This window comes from Lathamus discolor, chromosome 16, assembly GCF_037157495.1.
Source record: "Lathamus discolor isolate bLatDis1 chromosome 16, bLatDis1.hap1, whole genome shotgun sequence".
In the NCBI taxonomy this organism is placed as follows: Eukaryota; Metazoa; Chordata; class Aves; order Psittaciformes; family Psittacidae; genus Lathamus; species Lathamus discolor.
Window position 1 is genome coordinate 3,350,417 of NC_088899.1, and position 18,882 is coordinate 3,369,298.

The 18,882-nt window shown below is 46.4% G+C and overlaps 1 protein-coding gene and 1 long non-coding RNA gene across 10 annotated transcripts; one reads left to right on the plus strand and one right to left on the minus strand.

Moving 5' to 3' along the window:
- Positions 1–530: 530 nt before the first annotated feature.
- Positions 531–5,164, minus strand: LOC136022667 (uncharacterized). Its single transcript, XR_010616262.1, has 2 exons — positions 3,080–5,164; positions 531–2,485 (listed from the first exon to the last, which is right to left on the minus strand). It is a non-coding gene; the product is annotated as an uncharacterized LOC136022667 (long non-coding RNA).
- Positions 5,165–6,348: 1,184 nt separating this feature from the next.
- Positions 6,349–16,370, plus strand: LOC136022665 (migration and invasion-inhibitory protein-like). Of its 9 annotated transcripts, XR_010616257.1 has the most exons (14): positions 6,349–6,881; positions 8,144–8,321; positions 8,884–9,375; positions 9,969–10,071; positions 10,520–10,631; positions 10,832–10,896; positions 11,361–11,490; positions 11,866–11,962; positions 12,785–12,892; positions 13,197–13,328; positions 13,539–13,750; positions 13,854–13,948; positions 15,313–15,507; positions 15,854–16,370. XR_010616257.1 is itself a non-coding variant. In XM_065696264.1 (11 exons), the coding sequence occupies exons 1-11, from the start codon at positions 6,874–6,876 to the stop codon at positions 13,572–13,574; spliced, it is 1,461 nt and encodes a 486-aa protein (XP_065552336.1). In that variant the 5' UTR covers positions 6,349–6,873; the 3' UTR covers positions 13,575–14,141. The 9 variants fall into 9 exon arrangements, 3 of the variants coding, with proteins under 3 accessions (XP_065552336.1, XP_065552338.1, XP_065552337.1); XR_010616256.1 differs by having other exon boundaries at positions 13,539–13,948; XR_010616259.1 differs by having other exon boundaries at positions 13,539–13,948; positions 15,313–15,475.
- Positions 16,371–18,882: the final 2,512 nt, after the last annotated feature.

Genomic DNA, 18,882 nt, shown 5'->3' on the forward strand with positions numbered 1-18,882 from the left:
GCGACAGAAAACCTTTAACCTGGGCCCAGATAAGCAGTGTTTTTAATTGTTTACTAATGAATAAACACATTTTTGTGTGTTTTAACATGGTTGGTGTTAGGGTAAAAACAATAGATTAACGTATCTCCCCACTCCCAAAGGCAGCCTTGATAAGGAAACACTGCCAGGCTCAGGCAGGGACTCCCTTGCCTTGCTGCTGGGCCCTTCTCCATGCCCAGGGAGGGGACGGGGACCATCCTCAGAGGTCTTTCCCTGCAGTCCCAGACCAGCCAGGATCTGGAGGCAGCTACAGATCCAGCAGCACATGTGGAGGACCCCTTTCATCCCAGAGCAGAAGGGACCACGTTTCCAGCTGGGCCTGCAAGCTTTCCACAATGAGCAGTTCAGTGATTTCTTTGGGCAGTGTGGGGTGGTTTTATATTTAAATCTCTAGAAGGATTTTTCTGGCGTGGTTTTCATTTTAAGCCCACTCAGCTTCAAAATGTCTTCATGATGGAATTGGTGAAAATACACACAAAAAGGTCAACATCTGCAGTTACACAGAGATTATGATACTCGTTTATTCATGCAAGGCTTTGCTTCAAATCTAATGCAGTCTGGTTTTCATCCTCATGTTTAATTTGTCTATTTAAACATGATTCTTACTCTGTGTGTGCAAGGAAAGACTGTGTTTCAGACTTGCAATGCAACTGTGTATGACAAATATATACACTGACACTGTTACAGTCGTTTATGGTTCCTGCATCTTAGTCTAGTAAATCCAAACATCAGGTTATATGTACATTGCGTACACTGAAGGCTTACCTTTGAGGTCTGTGCTAACAGAAATCCACAGAGGTGCCCGTTAACCTCACGAGCCAGCAAAAAAGGTTATTCCATATTACAATCAGTCACAAAGGTCTGCACCACTGTACCATGAACCCTCACAAAAAGCTTCACCTCGTGAAACAGAAGAAGAAGGTATTAGAAATGTTAATGCTTCTATATTAGAAAGGATGTGGGTTAAATCAAAGAAAGGCAGAATATGTCAGACAATCCCAAGGCAGTTTGTAGGACCACTGAGCTACAGCTGATGAGGTTTTTCTATAAAGCACAAAAATAACAAATAGCAATAATGCTTATTATAATTAATTAATCACTACATAATATCATAATTATTATTCATGCTATATGAAACATAATGAAATGATGTTTCATTTTTATTTAGCAAAATGTTACACTCTCAGCAAATGAACACATCTGTGTGCAGAACATCTGCTCCACGTAAGTGTAACCTGACAGTATGGAATGGCATCTCACCCCAGCCACTGTAATGGATTCTTAAAGAGACCATTGCCATGTTATGTATCCTCAGCCCATTGTGACTCTTTATGTAAAAGTCTACTGGGAATGATATGATGTCACAAAAGTAAAACCAGCCAGATGATAACTGTTTAATACTACTTTATCGTGTGAATAAAGCTGAGCTGTGCCACAAGAACTGGAAGTTCTGGACTATGTAAGAGAACATGCTGCAAAGGGGACAGTATCATCCAGTTTACCAATAACACAAGTGTCCCCATGAAAAGAAGGGCTAGGTGGAACGGGACCTTCCTTCACAGGCAGCATCAAGAGTTGTATTAGTATTATTCTTAGGACTCACCACACTCATGTGATTGTAGAGTGACATTGGAAGGGGGTTTGTAGAAGGTGCTGAAACACAGTACAGTGCTTGGAACTCAGTAACTGTACTGAGTTCCCCCAGCATGCTCAGCTGAGTCACAGACCACTGGAAGAGCTCAGCCAGCTCTTTTTGGACTCCTGGTTGAAAGTTAGCAAATCGAGCTCGCTCAGCTAGAAATGAAACAGATGCTAGTATAGCTGGTGCAGTCTATGTGGCCCCGGACATCCGTATTAACTGTCATCCATCCCATGTTCATTGACATCCACCACGAAAGCTGACCCTGTGGTGATGGCAGAGCAGAGCCGCGCACGGCAACATCGCCACATCAGCAGCCAAGCCAAGCGCTGGTGAGGCCACACAGTCCCAGCTGAGGGCCTGGCGGAAAGACCGGATTGCACGAGGAAGCCAGTAAAGGTCGGGGCGAGAGGGAAGGGTGTAGGGAGAGGCAGAGCAGTTGAGGAGCAGCGGAGGAGGGAAGCGCCAGCAGAGTCAGGACACTGGTGCAAGAAGGGGGCTTTAGCCCAGGAGCCAAGCAGAGGAAGATGGTCCTAGGCAGCCAGAGGCTGCTGCTCTGACGGACGAGCCAATCATGGGCTGAGCAGAGGGTCGCCGGCCAATCAGGGCGCAGTGAGGGAACAAGATGAGGTTTCCAAGGCAACGGGCCCCATCCTCACAATAAACTCACTGGGTGCGAGGGAGGCTTCTGTTGTGCCGCCGCGGCGTTAGGGCATCGAAAGCTCTCGGTCTGTGGGTTGTGTCCTGGTGCAGACCCATTCAGAGCAGCATGTTGGCCCCAGAGAGCAGCAGGGGCAACGGCAAGGCCTGGAAAGACGTGAAATGCACGTACCAGTCATTGCTGGTGCAGCTGACACGCAATAGCAAGCGACGCATCAATGTCCTGAGCATCCTGGCCGAGGAGAACATGAGCTTCACCAAGGACATTGTGTGCCTCATTGAGGCGCAGATCACCAAGGTTTTTATATGCCACTGACTACTACTCGTACCCATACTGCTGGAGGGACCAGCTGGGGCACCAGGCATGGGTGGCCTTAGGGGCTAGGAGGAAGGGCACAGGGGAGATGGAGTGCTGAGGAGCACAGGACGAGACAGGCAGCACGAGGCACAGGGTTCGCAGGAGGAGGAGGAATGTAGAAGGGACAAGGAGAGACAGTAAAGTGGGCAGGGGACTCCCAGGAGGGCCAGGGCCCTCCCCCCTGTTCATAGTAGTAGAGGGTTTGGGACTCATCCCACCAAAAGCTCTGGGAGAGCAGCATGTCTCGCGATGGAAGACCCACATCAGTTTCTTCTCCTTACTCCAGGCTCCTCCATCACAGAAACTGCCAGTCCTCTACCTCATGGATTCCATCGTCAAGAACGTGGGAGGGGCCTATCTGCCTGAATTTGCTAAAAACCTACCTTTAATATTCTCCTCTGTGTTTGCACAGGTATGCACAGTTTCAGATAAATTCTGCAATCTCAGCAGCAGTTGTTCCTGGCAGGACATACATGTTTTCCATTTGTGGTTTTCTTGTTCTGCTGCCCTATCTTCAATGCTTTAAGAAGCGACGGGCATAAACTCGAAGGCAGGAAGGTCCACCTGAACTTGGGGAAGCATTCACTTACTGAGAGGGTGACTGAGCACTGGGATGGGGTGCCCAGAGCAGTTGTGAAGCCTCCTTCCCTTTTGCCCTCCAATAGTTTTGTTACTGGGCTGGTTTTTTTCCCCACAGAATTGGGCAAGGAAAATGAGACTTTTGCTAAGGAAATAGTTGAAAGAAAGTTTTCAGAGAATGGTGATGTGCAATAAAACCTTCAAATAGCCTTGAAACAACAAGTCCACATTCGAGCTCCTGTTCCTCAGTCTGTGGGTATAGATGTATGACCTGCACTGCTTACAAGTTCTGTGGAGCAAGGTGTTAAAATGGCAGACTGCTCCTAGAGACAGCAAATAGATGAAATCTTTAGTTCTACAGAAAAGACCAAGAAATTGTTTTCTATTCCCTTAACAAGCCCTACAATTGTCTGATTGTTTCAGGTGGATGCAAAGACTAAGAAATGTTTATTCCAATTACGCTCTACATGGAACGGTCTTTTTCCTGTGAGCAAACTACTTGTACTTGATATTAAAGTCCACGTGTTAGATCCAGCTTGGCCAATTAAACCCCTGCCTGCAAACCTGGACTTTCACAGCATCCTTGCAAAATACAAGCGCCCAAAGAAATCAGTAAGTTTGTATGCCTGCTGCGTGAGCAGACAGTGATACATGCAGTTGTCATTGTCTGCTGCTGTCTGACAATTTAGCATGTTAATAATGAAGTATCTGACCTTTGTACACGGGCAAGAGGCTTTTCTGAGCTGAGACTATGGGATAGGTTGGGGTTTTAGATTTCAAAACGCTCTTCCAGACTGTGGAACTATTACAAAGTTCTTGGGGTTTTGCTTTTCACTTCTCTCCAAAATGATGCCTGCCGATGACCCCCATCTTCCATCTCTTCTTGTCGCTCACAGCAAGCCAGGCTACTTCAAATATATTTGCTCTTACAGGAGAAGGAAGCCCAATTGTTGGAAGTAAAATCAGTTTCCTCATTAGCTCAAGCTGGTTTGATGCCACCATCAGAAGACAGTGCTTAAGCTGTGCTGTCTTACAGTCATAACTGAGAGCCTCCCTATGTTTGATAGCTAATTATACCAAAATAAAGAACCTCTAAAGTGTAGAAATACGGAAATTAAATCAGATGCTGGGCAGCTTAGTTGCCTTGAGCACGTGGAATATGTAGAGAAACTGATGCTGTAATAAGAACATGTGCCTGGGTGATGTATTTTGCAGTACTGACTTTGTATTACTGATTTTGCAGGAACATGAAAGCGCAACATCTGAATCCGAAAGAAAAGTGATGACGACAGAGAAATCAGAAAACCAGAGTCTAAGTCCAAGTGCAAAACAGTCCCCATGTTCGCAGGCGAGCAGTTCACGCAAGAGGAGATGTGGGAGTTTATCTCCTACTTCATCACCTCCTAAAACAAGGAAGGTATGCCAGATAGGCCCTAAGCAGCCTCATCTTGAAGAAGGCTTATGCAGTCCTTTGTGGACCCTGCATTCTTACACAAACAATACTTCAATGCTGATTTCTGCAGGTTTCTTTTGTGCCTGATCAACCTGGGCCTGAAGATCAAGGTCAACAGAATTTCCCACATGCCAGATGTGGTGCTCAGAACCCTGAGGGAGCGGTGGAAAATCCATGACGCTGTCCATGACACGACTCTTTAAACCAACCGAGGGGGCTTTTTGTTGTTGTTCTGCTTTCTTCTTCTTTGTTACAATTTGATTCTTTCTGTAAAAAAAAAAATTAAACTAACTTCTTCGAATGAAATAGACTGAAATCCTGAAATGAAACCATGGAAAAGTGAAAGGAGAGGGAAAAGGAGAGGGAAAAGGAGAGGGAAGAGGAGAGGGAAGAGGAGAGGGAAGAGGAGAGGGAAGAGGAGAGGGAAGATATGCAATCCATGCGCACACGGATCACAGTAACTCCAGGCTGATACGCAAGCACAGATGGACGATGCATCAACCAGTCAAATTAATAAAGCAAACACGCTTTACAACTGTTAAAACCGAGCAGTGATGTCCTGTGCCTGGAATGTCCTGTTCATTTGGTCTCTGTCAGCATCCCTGCTATCCCAGGAATATCTGCATCTCTGTTTGCCTGTGAGGCTAAAGTTTGTGGATTTCTATCAGCCTTTCTGTTTCCTGTGCACATTCACTTTTCCATGTGTTTGACAAACACAGAAACATGTACCCCAAAAATCTTTTTTTGGAAACACACAGCTGTGCTTCTGGAAGCAGGCCTTTGGAATTCCATTATCTGGTCATGGGCAGGGGTCTCGAGATGAAGTAAATGAGTCTTCCTCTTCTTAAACTTTTCACCTTTTAATCTTCGCGCATGGTACCTCATCCATAAATCATCAGCTTCTCCCCCTTATCAATAGACCCAGACATTCGCATTTCCTTGTCAGTAGTTGCTCATCAGTAGAATCAGGCCTCTGTCTCCTCCCCGTATCAGTAGTCTGTGCCTTGTTCGCTTGGTAAGCATGATCGGTGTTTACAGCAGACAATACTTTTGTTTAAGCAAGGGATTCTTCTCACTCTCTTATACCATCCCCTGTATTTTCCTTTGTACCTTTCATTAACCCTGTATCAATCCCCCCGTTTCTATAAAGTAAGTAAATTCCTTTACTGTATTATTTATGGCAGAGCTATCCACGTTCTTTCTATGGATTTACAAAGCGATTTTGATAACCATTGTACATTTCATTGACCCTGTATCATCACGGTCAGCAAACACTGTGCCGAGCGCCCGAAGTCACGCTCAGTGGCTGCTCTCGGCTGGTTCCCGGCTGCCCCATCCCTGCAGTGCTCAAGGCCAGGCCGGGCACAGGGCCTTGGGTTGGAACTGGACGGGGTTTAAGGCCCCTTCCACCGCAGCCCCTGCTCCTGTGCTTGTGCTGCGCGGGCCGCTTCCGGGCGTGGATTTCAGACCCGCTCTCGTTTGGCTGCGGGGGGCGCTGGGCTGCGCGGTCCCCTCCTCGCCCCGCAGGAGCTGGGCCGGAGCCGCGGCTCGGTTCCGCCTTGCCCCGGCGCAGCCTTTCCGCGCAGGCCGGCAGCCAAGGGGCGGGCGCAGGCGCGGAGGGGGCGGCTGGAGCGGCCGAGCCGTGGCCGTGGCCGCCCTGGGGCGTCCCGGCGGCGGCTGGAGCAGGCCAGGGAGCCCCGGCGGTGCGCGGAGGTGGGCCCGGGACGGCGGAGTCGGAGCGCCCGCAGCTCCGGGGCCGCTCGGCCCGGCGAGACTCGGGCTCCGCGCAGCGCTGCACGGGGGGGGTTCAGCGGCTCTGTGCGGCGGCCGGGCCCGGCGAGGGAAGGGGAGGCTGGCGGTGCCCGGGGCCGCCCCCCGTTGCAGCGCGTGTGCGCAGGAGCAGCTCCGGGAAGCTCCGTTCGGGAGCCGGCTCTCTTCAGTCCGGCACGGCGGCGGTGGGAGTCTTGGCTCCGGGGACAGCCGCCGGTTCCTTTTAGCTGCGGGAAGTTAAGCTCCTTCTCACGCGGATTCGGACTAAAGCAGTTTGAGTTCCTGGGTCTGAGCACGAAGGACTAAGAGCTTGCGATCGATGGTGCGAAGAGTGCGTCTCATCTGGTAGAACTCTTCCAGAAAGCCCCTTGGCTGATGTTACGGTCAGAGTGCTTGCTTTCCGATGAGCAATGATGAGAGGATGCTCTTGGCCTTGCCCTGTGAGAACTTGTTTGGTTCAAATAGGCTCAGATTTAGTGCCCCAAGGCTGGCGTGTCTATTTTATGCCCAGTAGTGCATCTCTCGCTATAAATATATATAAAATATATATATAAAATATATATATTGTAGTTTTATTGTTAGCACTGCGCTTCGTTCCAGCCGGTGCTGCTGTACAGGACTTGCATTTATTTCCTCATGTCCAGTTGCCCAGGCAGCAGGCCCAGAAACAAATGGGATGAATTTTGGAGAAGGGTTTAGGGATCCTTTGGGACATAAGGTCCTGGAGAAGCACGGAGTCGTCTTGAGGATATAATTGATTACTCCAGGCAAAAGCAATGGGGGGGGGGGGGGGGAAGGGGTAGGTTTAGTTTTCTTAATTAAACCAGCGCTTTCTGCTAATTTAGAGGAGGTGGTGGTGGTGTCACCATGTTGAACAGTGTGACAGCTTACCCCTCAAACTAAATATGTATCTATCTTTCTGTCTATCTGTCTGTATATCTTTCTGTCTATCTATTATCTTACTGTTTATCTTTTTGTCTTTCTGTCTTTCTATCTGTCTTTCTGTCTGTCTTTCTGTCTATCTATCTATCTATCTATCTATCTATCTATCTATCTATCTATCAATCATCTGTCTTTTTCTTCCCCCTCTCCCAGTAATGGCCTGAGCCCTAGTCCTGAGTCATAATTGAGCCTTTTGGAGTCTTCCTTCCAGAAGTGGAGGACAGTTTGAACTCAATATTTCTTTTGGATGTTGTAAATACATTCCTATTCCTTAGTTGTATTTTGAACTTCTGAGCATCCTGCTGGTATCCCAGTGTAAATTTGGAGGCTTGTAAAGCACATTCAAGCAGAATAAGGTTGTTCTAAATGTCGGCCTCTGAATCAAATGCCTTTTATTTAGCTTTGTGATGTGAGTTTTTTCAGGTTTAGTGTTTGTGAGAGTCTCTTGTCTCTGCTCAGTCAGCTGCAAGGTTTTGGGTGCGAACTATTTGCCAGTCCATCTGAGGGAAGTATGCAGGGGTGCTAGTCCTTAGCATAAAGAGCTTTGAGACTGGCTGGTTTCTCAGGAGCAGTGATCAACACTCCCAGTGATCCAGCAGCTGTTTGTGGTTTTCATAAGAAGTCCCCTGCAAGTGGTTTCTCCTGGGACTGCTCCTTCCCTTCATGCTTCCATTGATGTTGTTCACCCTTCCTCTGGCTTTAGAGTGAAACGTCTTCACAGGATGGAGATAGAGCACCTGCAGAGGCTGCGTGAGGCCAACCAGGACCTTCTGCAAAGGCTCAGAATGAAGCAGGAAGAGATCAGAAAAAGGCTTCCCAGCAAGGCATCTCTTGATAACAGAACAGCTCCTGAAAGCTCTGTCCCCTTGCCCACAAGAAGGGTATGTGTTGTGTCTGTGCCAGAAGTGCTGGGAAGCAAATGGACCTTCTCTGAAAGACAGCAGCTCTGTCTATGGAGTGATGCTCTAAAGGAGGGAGGCAGATGGACTCGGAGGAGCTGGTAGGAAGTAGAATGTAGAACATGGAGACAGAAAAACAGCTGTTTGTTGCTTATCCTGTGGTCTCCACCGTGTTCTTGCAAAGGGGTCAGAGATCAATCAGTTCCTGCCCAAGGAATGGAGGTTTCTTAATCTAAGATAGGAATGAACTTTGTGGAACATCATCTTTTTATTTCTTCTAAGCACAAAGGCTGAAAGTTTAAGTGTTCCTCAACTTGGGAAGAGCTGCATTTGTCTGGAAGTGGATCCCTTCCTTATCTTCTCCAGGCACTTAAATAATGTCTCATGAATTCTATAGGGGTTTGCTTTTTTTCCCCACAGGAATATGAGGGGGTGAGCAGACTAGAGCGAGAGGTTGATTTTCTGTTACTGAGTGAAGTGTCCTAGCAAAAGGTGTGTGTAATCTGAATGATGCCATGTGGTATAAGAATCTCTCTCCTTACAGAAGACAAATCCAACTGATGGTGTGGAGCCTACAGCTGACCCTGCAGTGTTGGTGTCTGTGGAAGCTGGAGCTTGCGCAGCCAGAGCAGCCCTCTGTTCATGTCTTAAACACAGCAGCAGTGACAGGGGGGTACAGCAACAGCAAGCGAAGATGCAGGAAGCAGTAGGTTTGGATTCCAGCTTTCCTGGGAAAGAGAAGAATGTTGTGCCAGTGACTGCAGTCATTACCTGTGGTAGAGAAACCTCTGAAGTGGAGAGGGGTGGCTATGCTCAAGGAAGTCCAGAGAAAGCATCCTTCCCTCTGGGACATGGGGTGAACAGAAAGCAGTCCACTCTGCTAGATGGCTTCCATGAGAAGAAGCAAGTTGAGGGTGGTCTGGCCTCATCACTGAGCAGCAGCCAAGGTGAAGAGACCAGCAAGCAGCATGTGGTTGTTAGAGAGCCTGTAGTTCATGAATCAGTCTTGCTGACATCTCAGTCCCAAGAGTCAAAGGTAAATGGGGTTTTTGCTTATTTTCATCAGTCAACAGAAGGATGGGAGGGAAAGGCTCAGGAGAACATTGCTTGCTCTGTTCTCACCATGCAAATTGGAAGCTGGGGTCAGAGCTGTTCCCAGCCGTAGCAGCTGGGGGCTTGCGGCAGTTTGTTCAGGCCCTACTTTCTTCAGCCCTTGAACTGAAGACTGCAGCACTTCACTGTGAGACTCCTTGTCCTCTGTGTATGTGATTCGCCTCTCGGGAAGAACAGCCTGGCGTGGTGCTGCTGCCACATAGCTTGTTTCCATAGGTGTGGAGGGCAGGTTATGGCTGTGATCTTCCTCCAGGCCAGCAGAGGTGGCCTGATGTTAGGGCTGTGTGATGCAGGGAGGATTTTGTTTAAGGCCCTGACAAATTCTGCCTTTCCTTGGGCAAGTCGCCTGCCTCCTCTTTCTGTTTGGTGACTTGAGAAAACAAAGGGCTGCTACTGGTAGAAGAATAGATAGAATCCAGCCACAAAGTAAGCCACAGCTGTCCCCTTTGAACAGCTGTCTCCTAAGCTGTATCTTTGAATGTCTGCTAGTTGTCTTATGGATTGTTTTCTTCCCAGAAGGAAGCTGGTCACATCACTTTTGAGCCTGACGCTGAAGAATATACCCTACCTGTGAGCACCTGGTCTGTGCGTCCTTTCCTAGGCTACGACTGGATTGCAGGTGAGTCCTAAACGTGAAGCGAAGCTCTCAGTATGTTGTAATATGACAAGTTCAAGCACAGTTTACGGCCACTCTAAGTTTAGGTGCGGCAGAACTGCAGCCCTAGAGCCCATGTAGAAGGTCTCAGCAGAGGAGCTGCAGTTTTGTCAGATGCCATTCCTTGTCCAGTGCATCCCTGGAATGGTGATGTGGCAGTGGAATGGGAAGCCAGGCAGCAAATGTCAAAGCTGAGTGAGGTCAGAGGGGATACCAAGTAACTGAAATGAATGAATGCAGTAATGGACCCAAATCACGCAGTAAATCTCTGGCTTGACACGATGGCGTGTTTTTCTTAGTATTCATTTCGGTGCTTGAGAGCTTTGCTTTGGCTGTTTTGTGTGAGGTTTGCGTGGGTGCTTTTCCATGTGTGGTAAATCCTTGACCTTTTCTCTTTCCTTGGCACCCTCAGGACTCCTCGATACAAGCCCTTCAGCAGCAGAAAAATCTGACCAGTACTTTGCTGAGCTGCACGAGTTCCGACAGGTCAATAGAGAAGAATGTGTTCATGAGCAGCGCCCAGAGTAAGTGGGTGTGCGGGAAGGGCTGAAGCAGCAATGTGTCTCTTTAGAGAAAGGAGGAGTAGAGTCTGACTGTAGTGGGAAATGGTAAGGGTGGCTTTGTAGAACTTTATTTCCCTCCCAGTCGGAGATGCGTGTTTTGAAAAGGTAGGGCTGTTCAGAGAGCCTGCCCCCTGACACTGATTTGTTTGCATATTCTTTAGGCCCAGGGCTCTGGACTACGTAGATCCTGAACGAGAACCAGATGCGATAACCAGTTCCCGTAAGTGTAAGATCGTATTTCCTCCTAATCTAATTTCTGTGAACAGACAACTGAGCAGACTTTGCCTGTCATTCTGAGGAAGCCCTGCATCGTGCAAGGCAGGGAAGAATGTGTTATTTTTAGGTGCAGCTTCTAAACCACATTCAGTTTCCTCCTCCAAAGATACTTGAGTCTCCTAAGGATCCCCTCTCTGTCAGTGTCATCTTACTTTGTCAGGGTTTCTTGTAATTGGCCGATGTTGAGGAGGTTGAAGTTCTGGTTTTGCTTTTTAGGAACTTATTTGGGGACAGGAAATGCAAAAGATATTTCAGGAAAAGCAGCTCTTTCTGTAGCATGCGTGTGTGACCCTGGTGAAAGACGGCTTTGTTGAGTGGATTGAGAAGCCTTCTGACAAACGATAGCAATAGCTATTGTTTAGCTATTCCTAATGGCAGCAATAACTACCATAATGGTGTGTTACTCTGTGGCAGGTGTTTACTGTTACCGCTTAAACCAGCGCCTCTTCCCTGTCCCTGTGGATTCAGAGTCTGCCTGCCCCGTGTGTAAGATCCCACGTACTCACTGGCCTCCAGAGAAACTGGGAGAGCCAGCCTATGTCAGGTAACTAAGAATTACTGCTTTGTGATATTCAGAATTCAAGGAAACTGTAGGGAAGAAGAAGCTGATGATGTGAGGGGGATTACAGTGCCACATTGCTCTGTTCATGGTTGCTGTTCTCTCTCTCTTGCTTGAAAACTTCTCACTGATCTTTTCCGTAAGCAGAAACGGTTTTGAAGTCAGTGAGAAATGCATGTTTTGTCTGAATTTGCTCCAGAATCTGAATTCTGTACATGTTAAGTGTCTAACGCTCTAATCCAAAACTGTTTCACTTGGTTCGCTTTGGGATTAGACCCTTGGGTTCTGAGTGGGGCAGGTATGCAAATTTCCTTTGACTTGTGGAAAGTGTGGGCAATGACTTCCATTCTGTGGCTGCAGGGTCAGCATTCCCAGGTCTACCCTTATGCCTGCCTACAAGCACAAAGCCCATCGGAGGAAGAGCTTTGAACCAGAAGACAGCCTAGCGTTACCTTCGGTAAGTTGCTGTCTTCTTATTGATACTGATGGCACAGCCCAGGTTGTACATTGTTGTACAGCACAAGAAGGAAGGAGAATCTGGGACTCATCCCCCTGGCAGGGCTTCCACTAAAAGTTCTGATCTGTGTCACTGAGATAGCAAGGAAAACCAGTGGTGTGTGCTTCCGAGTTCAAACCTTTGTGCAACTGACATAAAGTATATGACACTGAGAAAAAGTGCCATATGGAGCTGTATACTTCTGAGGCATGATTCAGCTGACTTATTTCAGGCATTGACATTTCAGCACGATGGGCCAGGCCTTAAGAGTGCCTGTGTTTCTTTCCACAGATGTTAGGGAGTCTCAAAGACAAGTTTCTGTGAAGTATTCGCAGTGTATTGCACATGGGCCAGGCAGAATCAGTAGTGGCAAGGGTGGGTTTAAAACTTGTATTAAGTAGAGTTGGTCTTGTGTTCCAGCCACAAGGCAATGCTGCAGGCAGTATTAGTAATCAGACCTAGCCCTGGCCTAGACGTTTCCAGGGAAGACGTAGGAAGAAGCCTGATTTTGAGGTTTAGGGAACTGGACAAGTGGAGATGGGTTCAGAGAGACCGTTTGACTGATTCACACAGCAGGAGATGGGTTTAGAAATAATTAGTGGAAGGTGGAAGAGGGGACGCCTGTGCGGTTCTGCTTCATTAGAGATTTCTTCTCTATCCTGCTAGTCCAAATTAATTACTTGCTTAATCCTCCCTGCGCAGAAGTTATTATGTAGAACTAACAGGCCACAATGGATTAAAAAGGGTAAAGCACTGCAATGCAGCACTCCTGTCTCTTCACAGCACTGCCTGGCTGGCTGGAAAAATATCATCTCTTGCAGCAACCCCATGCTCAGCAGTTTGGATCTGCGAGCTTCCCTGGAAGAGACGCCTCCTCACCATCCTCACCTGGTAAGAGTAGCCTGTTCAGTGCCCCTAGAGATGCTGTGGATTGCACAGACGGGAATTGCAATCCTGTCTCTCTAAAGGGCATCCTAATCATCAGTGGCTGAGCGAGTGAAAATGCCTGGAAGATTTTCTCCCCATCTCCGTAGGGAAACATTTTCCTTTGCTGCTGTGTAAACTACACAAAACAGCACAGACACAAACCAGCAAATGGAGCTGGAGAACTGGCAGAAGCCTCTTCAGCTCCCCAGTCTTCATCAAATGGGAAAAGTGTGGTATTCCATAAATACTCTCTTCATTTGGATTCCAGAACTTGGTGTCCAGAGTGTCAGGAGGAACCAGAACTGACCAGCTTCTGAGCCTGACCCACTTGGCACACTTGAGATTGAGCAGTGCTTCTCGGCAGAGGGGGAGCGAACCAAACCTGGCCACTAGAGAGCAGGTCCAGATTTAAACGCGACTGCCTCAACTCTGTGAACCCCTGACTTGATTGTCCTGGTGACGGGAAACCTCTATTTGGATAAAAATAAATCTTTGAATGGATTTTTAACTAGTTTTCATAGTCATGCATGTACAGGAGCAACCAATGCACGTATATGGGAGTTTGTACATTCAACTATGTTTTTTTCCTTTCTTTCTTTGCTTTTTGCAGCTACTTCTAAGCAGATGCGTGACCTGCCCTCCCTAGGGCTGGATGAAGGGATGTGTACAGGATGACTAACTAGTACTGTTACCGTTAGGATGGCTGTAGCAACAGAGTTCATCTGCCACCTCAACTAAATAAACCAGAAGTGTAATGTTAACTCTGGATGCCAGGGTGAGGAATGGGCCTGTGGATGGCCCGGTTCAGTGGAACGCATACAAGTATGTCCATTTCCAAATGTTGGGAACATGACACATAACTTGGTAATGCCTTAAACTTGAGTTACTCAGTAATTTAGGTTACAGAAGTGCAGTTTCTTTGCAGTGCCGTGTCTGAGGATGCATTACATCCAAGTGTTTATGAATGTGGAGAAAGTAAAACGAGACTTTCTTTACCAAAAAGCCCGGTCATGCCTTAAGGTATTTGCAAATTCTGCTTGCCTCAGAAAGCTTTTCCAAGCTTTTTGAGGATAAACCAAGAAACATTTTGGAGCTTTGAAAGTGTGCCAAAAGAAAATATAACATAGAATGTGATTTGTTTAAACTTTATAGACTGGTCTTACTTTCCTTGTCTAAAAACAATAAACCTGATGTTTCATTTTGCTTTGAATAAGCCTGGAACAGCAATTCTTGCGACAGACTTATTTCTGGGAGCTAATTCTGGGAAGGAATTGGGATCACACCAATGATATTTTCAGCTTCTTGGCAGTCACTGTTATTTATATATCAAATATTAGTTATTAAATCAAGTGTATGAATAGACTTTAAGATTGAAAATATTGCTATAAAGAAGTGAATCCAGTGACTGTAAAGCACTGGGTGCCAAGTATTCGAGCAAATTAAACTGCAAGGTTTTTACTCCCTTGCCTTCAAACCCCAAACTTTGGAAGTCATAAAAATCAGGCACTTCAAAACCAGAAAATGTCACGAGTAGTTTTGCTTGAACATGTGTGTAATAAAGCTCCTTCTACAGCATTACTACTACATTACAGTATTACTACCGTAATATACTGTATTACGGTATACTACATTACAGTATTACTACTTTACTAGGCTGTCACTGTTTGCAGCTCAATAAATAGACAATGGGCATGTGTTAAAGAGACTTTCCCTCATGGCGCAGCTGAGTCTCTGCATTCTCTTGCTCATGATATCGAGCACCATTTGACTAACCGCTGACTTACGGGACCTCCTCTGATCCCATCTCAGCTTCACGCTCCACACACATCATCAGCACAGATCGAAACTTAACCTAAGCACTAACTAAGCTTGGCATTAACTAAATTAGCTAAAATAGAAAATGCCAAGCAACCTTGGTTTTGGGCATTGCTACCTTTAGCACCTAAACCAAAAGGAGATTTGAATGTTAGAGACAGATGCATGTAATCAAATAAAATAGCATGAGTAACAATAGAATGTCTGTAGGGGTTTTCCCCTTCTTGTTCTAATAGACATTGTCCTCTGAGGGAAGAGCAGAGAAATCAGGGAGTGTTGTTTGCTTTATATGTTCTGCTGATTTTTGTTTTAATGTTACCTTAACATAGGATTATCTTCTAGGAAATACAGGCAAAATGTAGAGGACAGTAGAGTGAGTTTGTTATAAAACTGAGGTGCTTCTTCCAGTTACTGATAGGGCTTCTTTGGGAAAGCCCCTTTCATCGGATTTGAAAGCAAATCACATAAGGTCTGAAATGAATGCATTCACTTAAAAATGGATGCAGGCTGGAACGTTCCTATGCAACCCAACCTCTTCACCCTTTTCATTGCTGTTGCTTTTATTGCAGACTTACAATGGCATTGTGTGACGTAACAGCCTTTCCAAAAAAGCCAGCAGCAACAATAAGCACTTTCCACTTCCCATTCTTTTAAATATCTGGTTCAAGTGGGAATGAATTTAAGAAGTCCGAAGAAGGATGGCGGTGGGAAGCCTGGTTTCACTTTGGCTGTGTGAGATGGATTCATTCTTCTGAGGAGCAATGGTATCCTCCTACTGCAGCCTTTGCCTCAGTGGGAATTTCTTTCTCTTTCTTTCTGTTTTCCTTTGTTTCTTTCGTTTATTTCTTCTTCCTTCCTTCCTTGCCTGCGGTGCGTGCTCCCCTCCCTCCTTCCCTCGCTTTTTTCATTTTACTATTTATTTTCATTATTTCACCATGTTATTTCATTTTTCCCTCCCCTCTTCCCTCCCCTCTTCCCTCTCCTCTTCCCTCTCCTCTTCCCTCTCCTTTTCCCTCTCCTTTTCCCTCTCCTTTCACTTTTCCATGGTTTCATTTCAGGATTTCAGTCTATTTCATTCGAACAAGTTAGTTGTTTTGTTTTTTTTTACAGAAAGAATCAAATTGTAACAAAGAAGAAGAAAGCAGAACAACAACAAAAAGCCCCCTCGGTTGGTTTAAAGAGTCGTGTCATGGACAGCATCATGGATTTTCCACCGCTCCCTCAGGGTTCTGAGCACCACATCTGGCATGTGGGAAATTCTGTTGACCTTGATCTTCAGGCCCAGGTTGATCAGGCACAAAAGAAACCTGCAGAAATCAGCATTGAAGTATTGTTTGTGTAAGAATGCAGGGTCCACAAAGGACTGCATAAGCCTTCTTCAAGATGAGGCTGCTTAGGGCCTATCTGGCATACCTTCCTTGTTTTAGGAGGTGATGAAGTAGGAGATAAACTCCCACATCTCCTCTTGCGTGAACTGCTCGCCTGCGAACATGGGGACTGTTTTGCACTTGGACTTAGACTCTGGTTTTCTGATTTCTCTGTCGTCATCACTTTTCTTTCGGATTCAGATGTTGCGCTTTCATGTTCCTGCAAAATCAGTAATACAAAGTCAGTACTGCAAAATACATCACCCAGGCACATGTTCTTATTACAGCATCAGTTTCTCTACATATTCCACGTGCTCAAGGCAACTAAGCTGCCCAGCATCTGATTTAATTTCCATATTTCTACACTTTAGAGGTTCTTTATTTTGGTATAATTAGCTATCAAACATAGGGAGGCTCTCAGTTATGACTGTAAGACAGCAGAGCTTAAGCACTGTCTTCTGATGGTGGCATCAAACCAGCTTGAGCTAATGAGGAAACTGATTTTACTTCCAACAATTGGGCTTCCTTCTCCTGTAAGAGCAAATATATTTGAAGTAGCCTGGCTTGCTGTGAGCGACAAGAAGAGATGGAAGATGGGGGTCATCGGCAGGCATCATTTTGGAGAGAAGTGAAAAGCAAAACCCCAAGAACTTTGTAATAGTTCCACAGTCTGGAAGAGCGTTTTGAAATCTAAAACCCCAACCTATCCCATAGTCTCAGCTCAGAAAATCCTCTTGCCCGTGTACAAAGGTCAGATACTTCATTATTAACATGCTAAATTGTCAGACAGCAGCAGACAATGACAACTGCATGTATCACCGTCTGCTCACGCAGCAGGCATACAAACTTACTGATTTCTTTGGGCGCTTGTATTTTGCAAGGATGCTGTGAAAGTCCAGGTTTGCAGGCAGGGGTTTAATTGGCCAAGCTGGATCTAACACGTGGACTTTAATATCAAGTACAAGTAGTTTGTTCACAGGAAAAAGACCGTTCCATGTAGAGCGTAATTGGAATAAACATTTCTTAGTCTTTGCATCCACCTGAAACAATCAGACAATTGTAGGGCTTGTTAAGGGAATAGAAAACAATTTCTTGGTCTTTTCTGTAGAACTAAAGATTTCATCTATTTGCTGTCTCTAGGAGCAGTCTGCCATTTTAACACCTTGCTCCACAGAACTTGTAAGCAGTGCAGGTCATACATCTATACCCACAGACTGAGGAACAGGAGCTCGAATGTGGACTTGTTGTTTCAAGGCTATTTGAAGGTTTTATTGCACATCACCATTCTCTGAAAACTTTCTTTCAACTATTTCCTTAGCAAAAGTCTCATTTTCCTTGCCCAATTCTGTGGGGAAAAAAACCAGCCCAGTAACAAAACTATTGGAGGGCAAAAGGGAATCACAGAATCACAGAATCCCAAGGGTTGGAAGGGACCTAAAAAGATCATCTAGTCCAACCCCCCTGCAAGAGCAGGGTAACCTACAGTACATCACACAGGAACTTGTCCAGGCGGGCCTTGAATATCTCCAGTGTAGGAGACTCCACAACCCCCCTGGGCAACCTGTTCCAGTGCTCTGTCACTCTTACAGTAAAGAAGTTCTTCCTGATGTTAACGTGGAACTTCCTATGTTCCAGTTTACACCCATTGCCCCTTGTCCTATCACTGGATATCACTGAAAAAAGCCTAGCTCCATCATCCTGACACCTACCCTTCACATATTTGTAAACATTGATGAGGTCACCCCTCAGTCTCCTCTTCTCCAAGCTAAAGAGACCCAGCTCCCTCAGCCTCTCCTCATAAGGGAGATGTTCCACTCCCTTAATCATCTTTGTGGCTCTGCGCTGGACTCCTTCAAGCAATTCCCTGTCCTTCTTGAACAGAGGGGCCCAGAACTGGACGCAATATTCCAGATGCGGCCTCACCAAGGCTGAGTAGAGGGGGAGGAGAACCTCTCTTGACCTACTAACCACTCCCTTTCTAATGCACCCTAAGATGCCATTTGCCTTCTTGGCCGCAAGAGCACATTGCTGGCTCATGGTCATCCTCCTGTCCACCAGGACCCCCAGGTCCCTTTCCCCTTCGCTACTTTCCAGCAGGTCAACCCCCAACCTGTACTGGTACATGGGGTTGTTCTTCCCCAGATGCAAGACTCTACACTTGCCCTTGTTAAATTTCATCAAGTTTCTCCCCGCCCAACTCTCCAGCCTGTCCAGGTCTCGCTGAATGGCAGCACAGTCCTCTGGTGTGTCAGCCACTCCTCCCAGTTTTGTGTCATCAGCAAACTTGCTGAGGGTGCACTCAGTTCCCTCATCCAGGTCATTGATGAAAATATTAAACAGCACCGGTCCCAGCACCGACCTCTGAGGAACTCCACTAGTCACAGACCTCCAGCTAGATTCTGCGCCATTGACCACAACTCTCTGCCTTCTTCCTTTCAACCAGTTCCCGATCCACCTCACTACTTGATCATCAAGCCCACACTTCCTTAGCTTATCTATGAGGATGCTGTGGGAGACAGTATCAAATGCCTTACTGAAATCAAGAAAAACTACATCTACCGCTCTACCATCATCCCTCCACCTAGTCACTTCCTCATAGAAGGCTATAAGGTTGGTCATACATGACTTCCCCCTCATAAAACCATGTTGGCTGTTCTTAATGACCCCCTCATCCTTGATATGCCTAGTGATGGAGTCAAGAATAAGTTGTTCCATCACCTTTCCAGGGATGGAGGTAAGGCTGACCGGTCTATAATTACCCGGGTCCTCCTT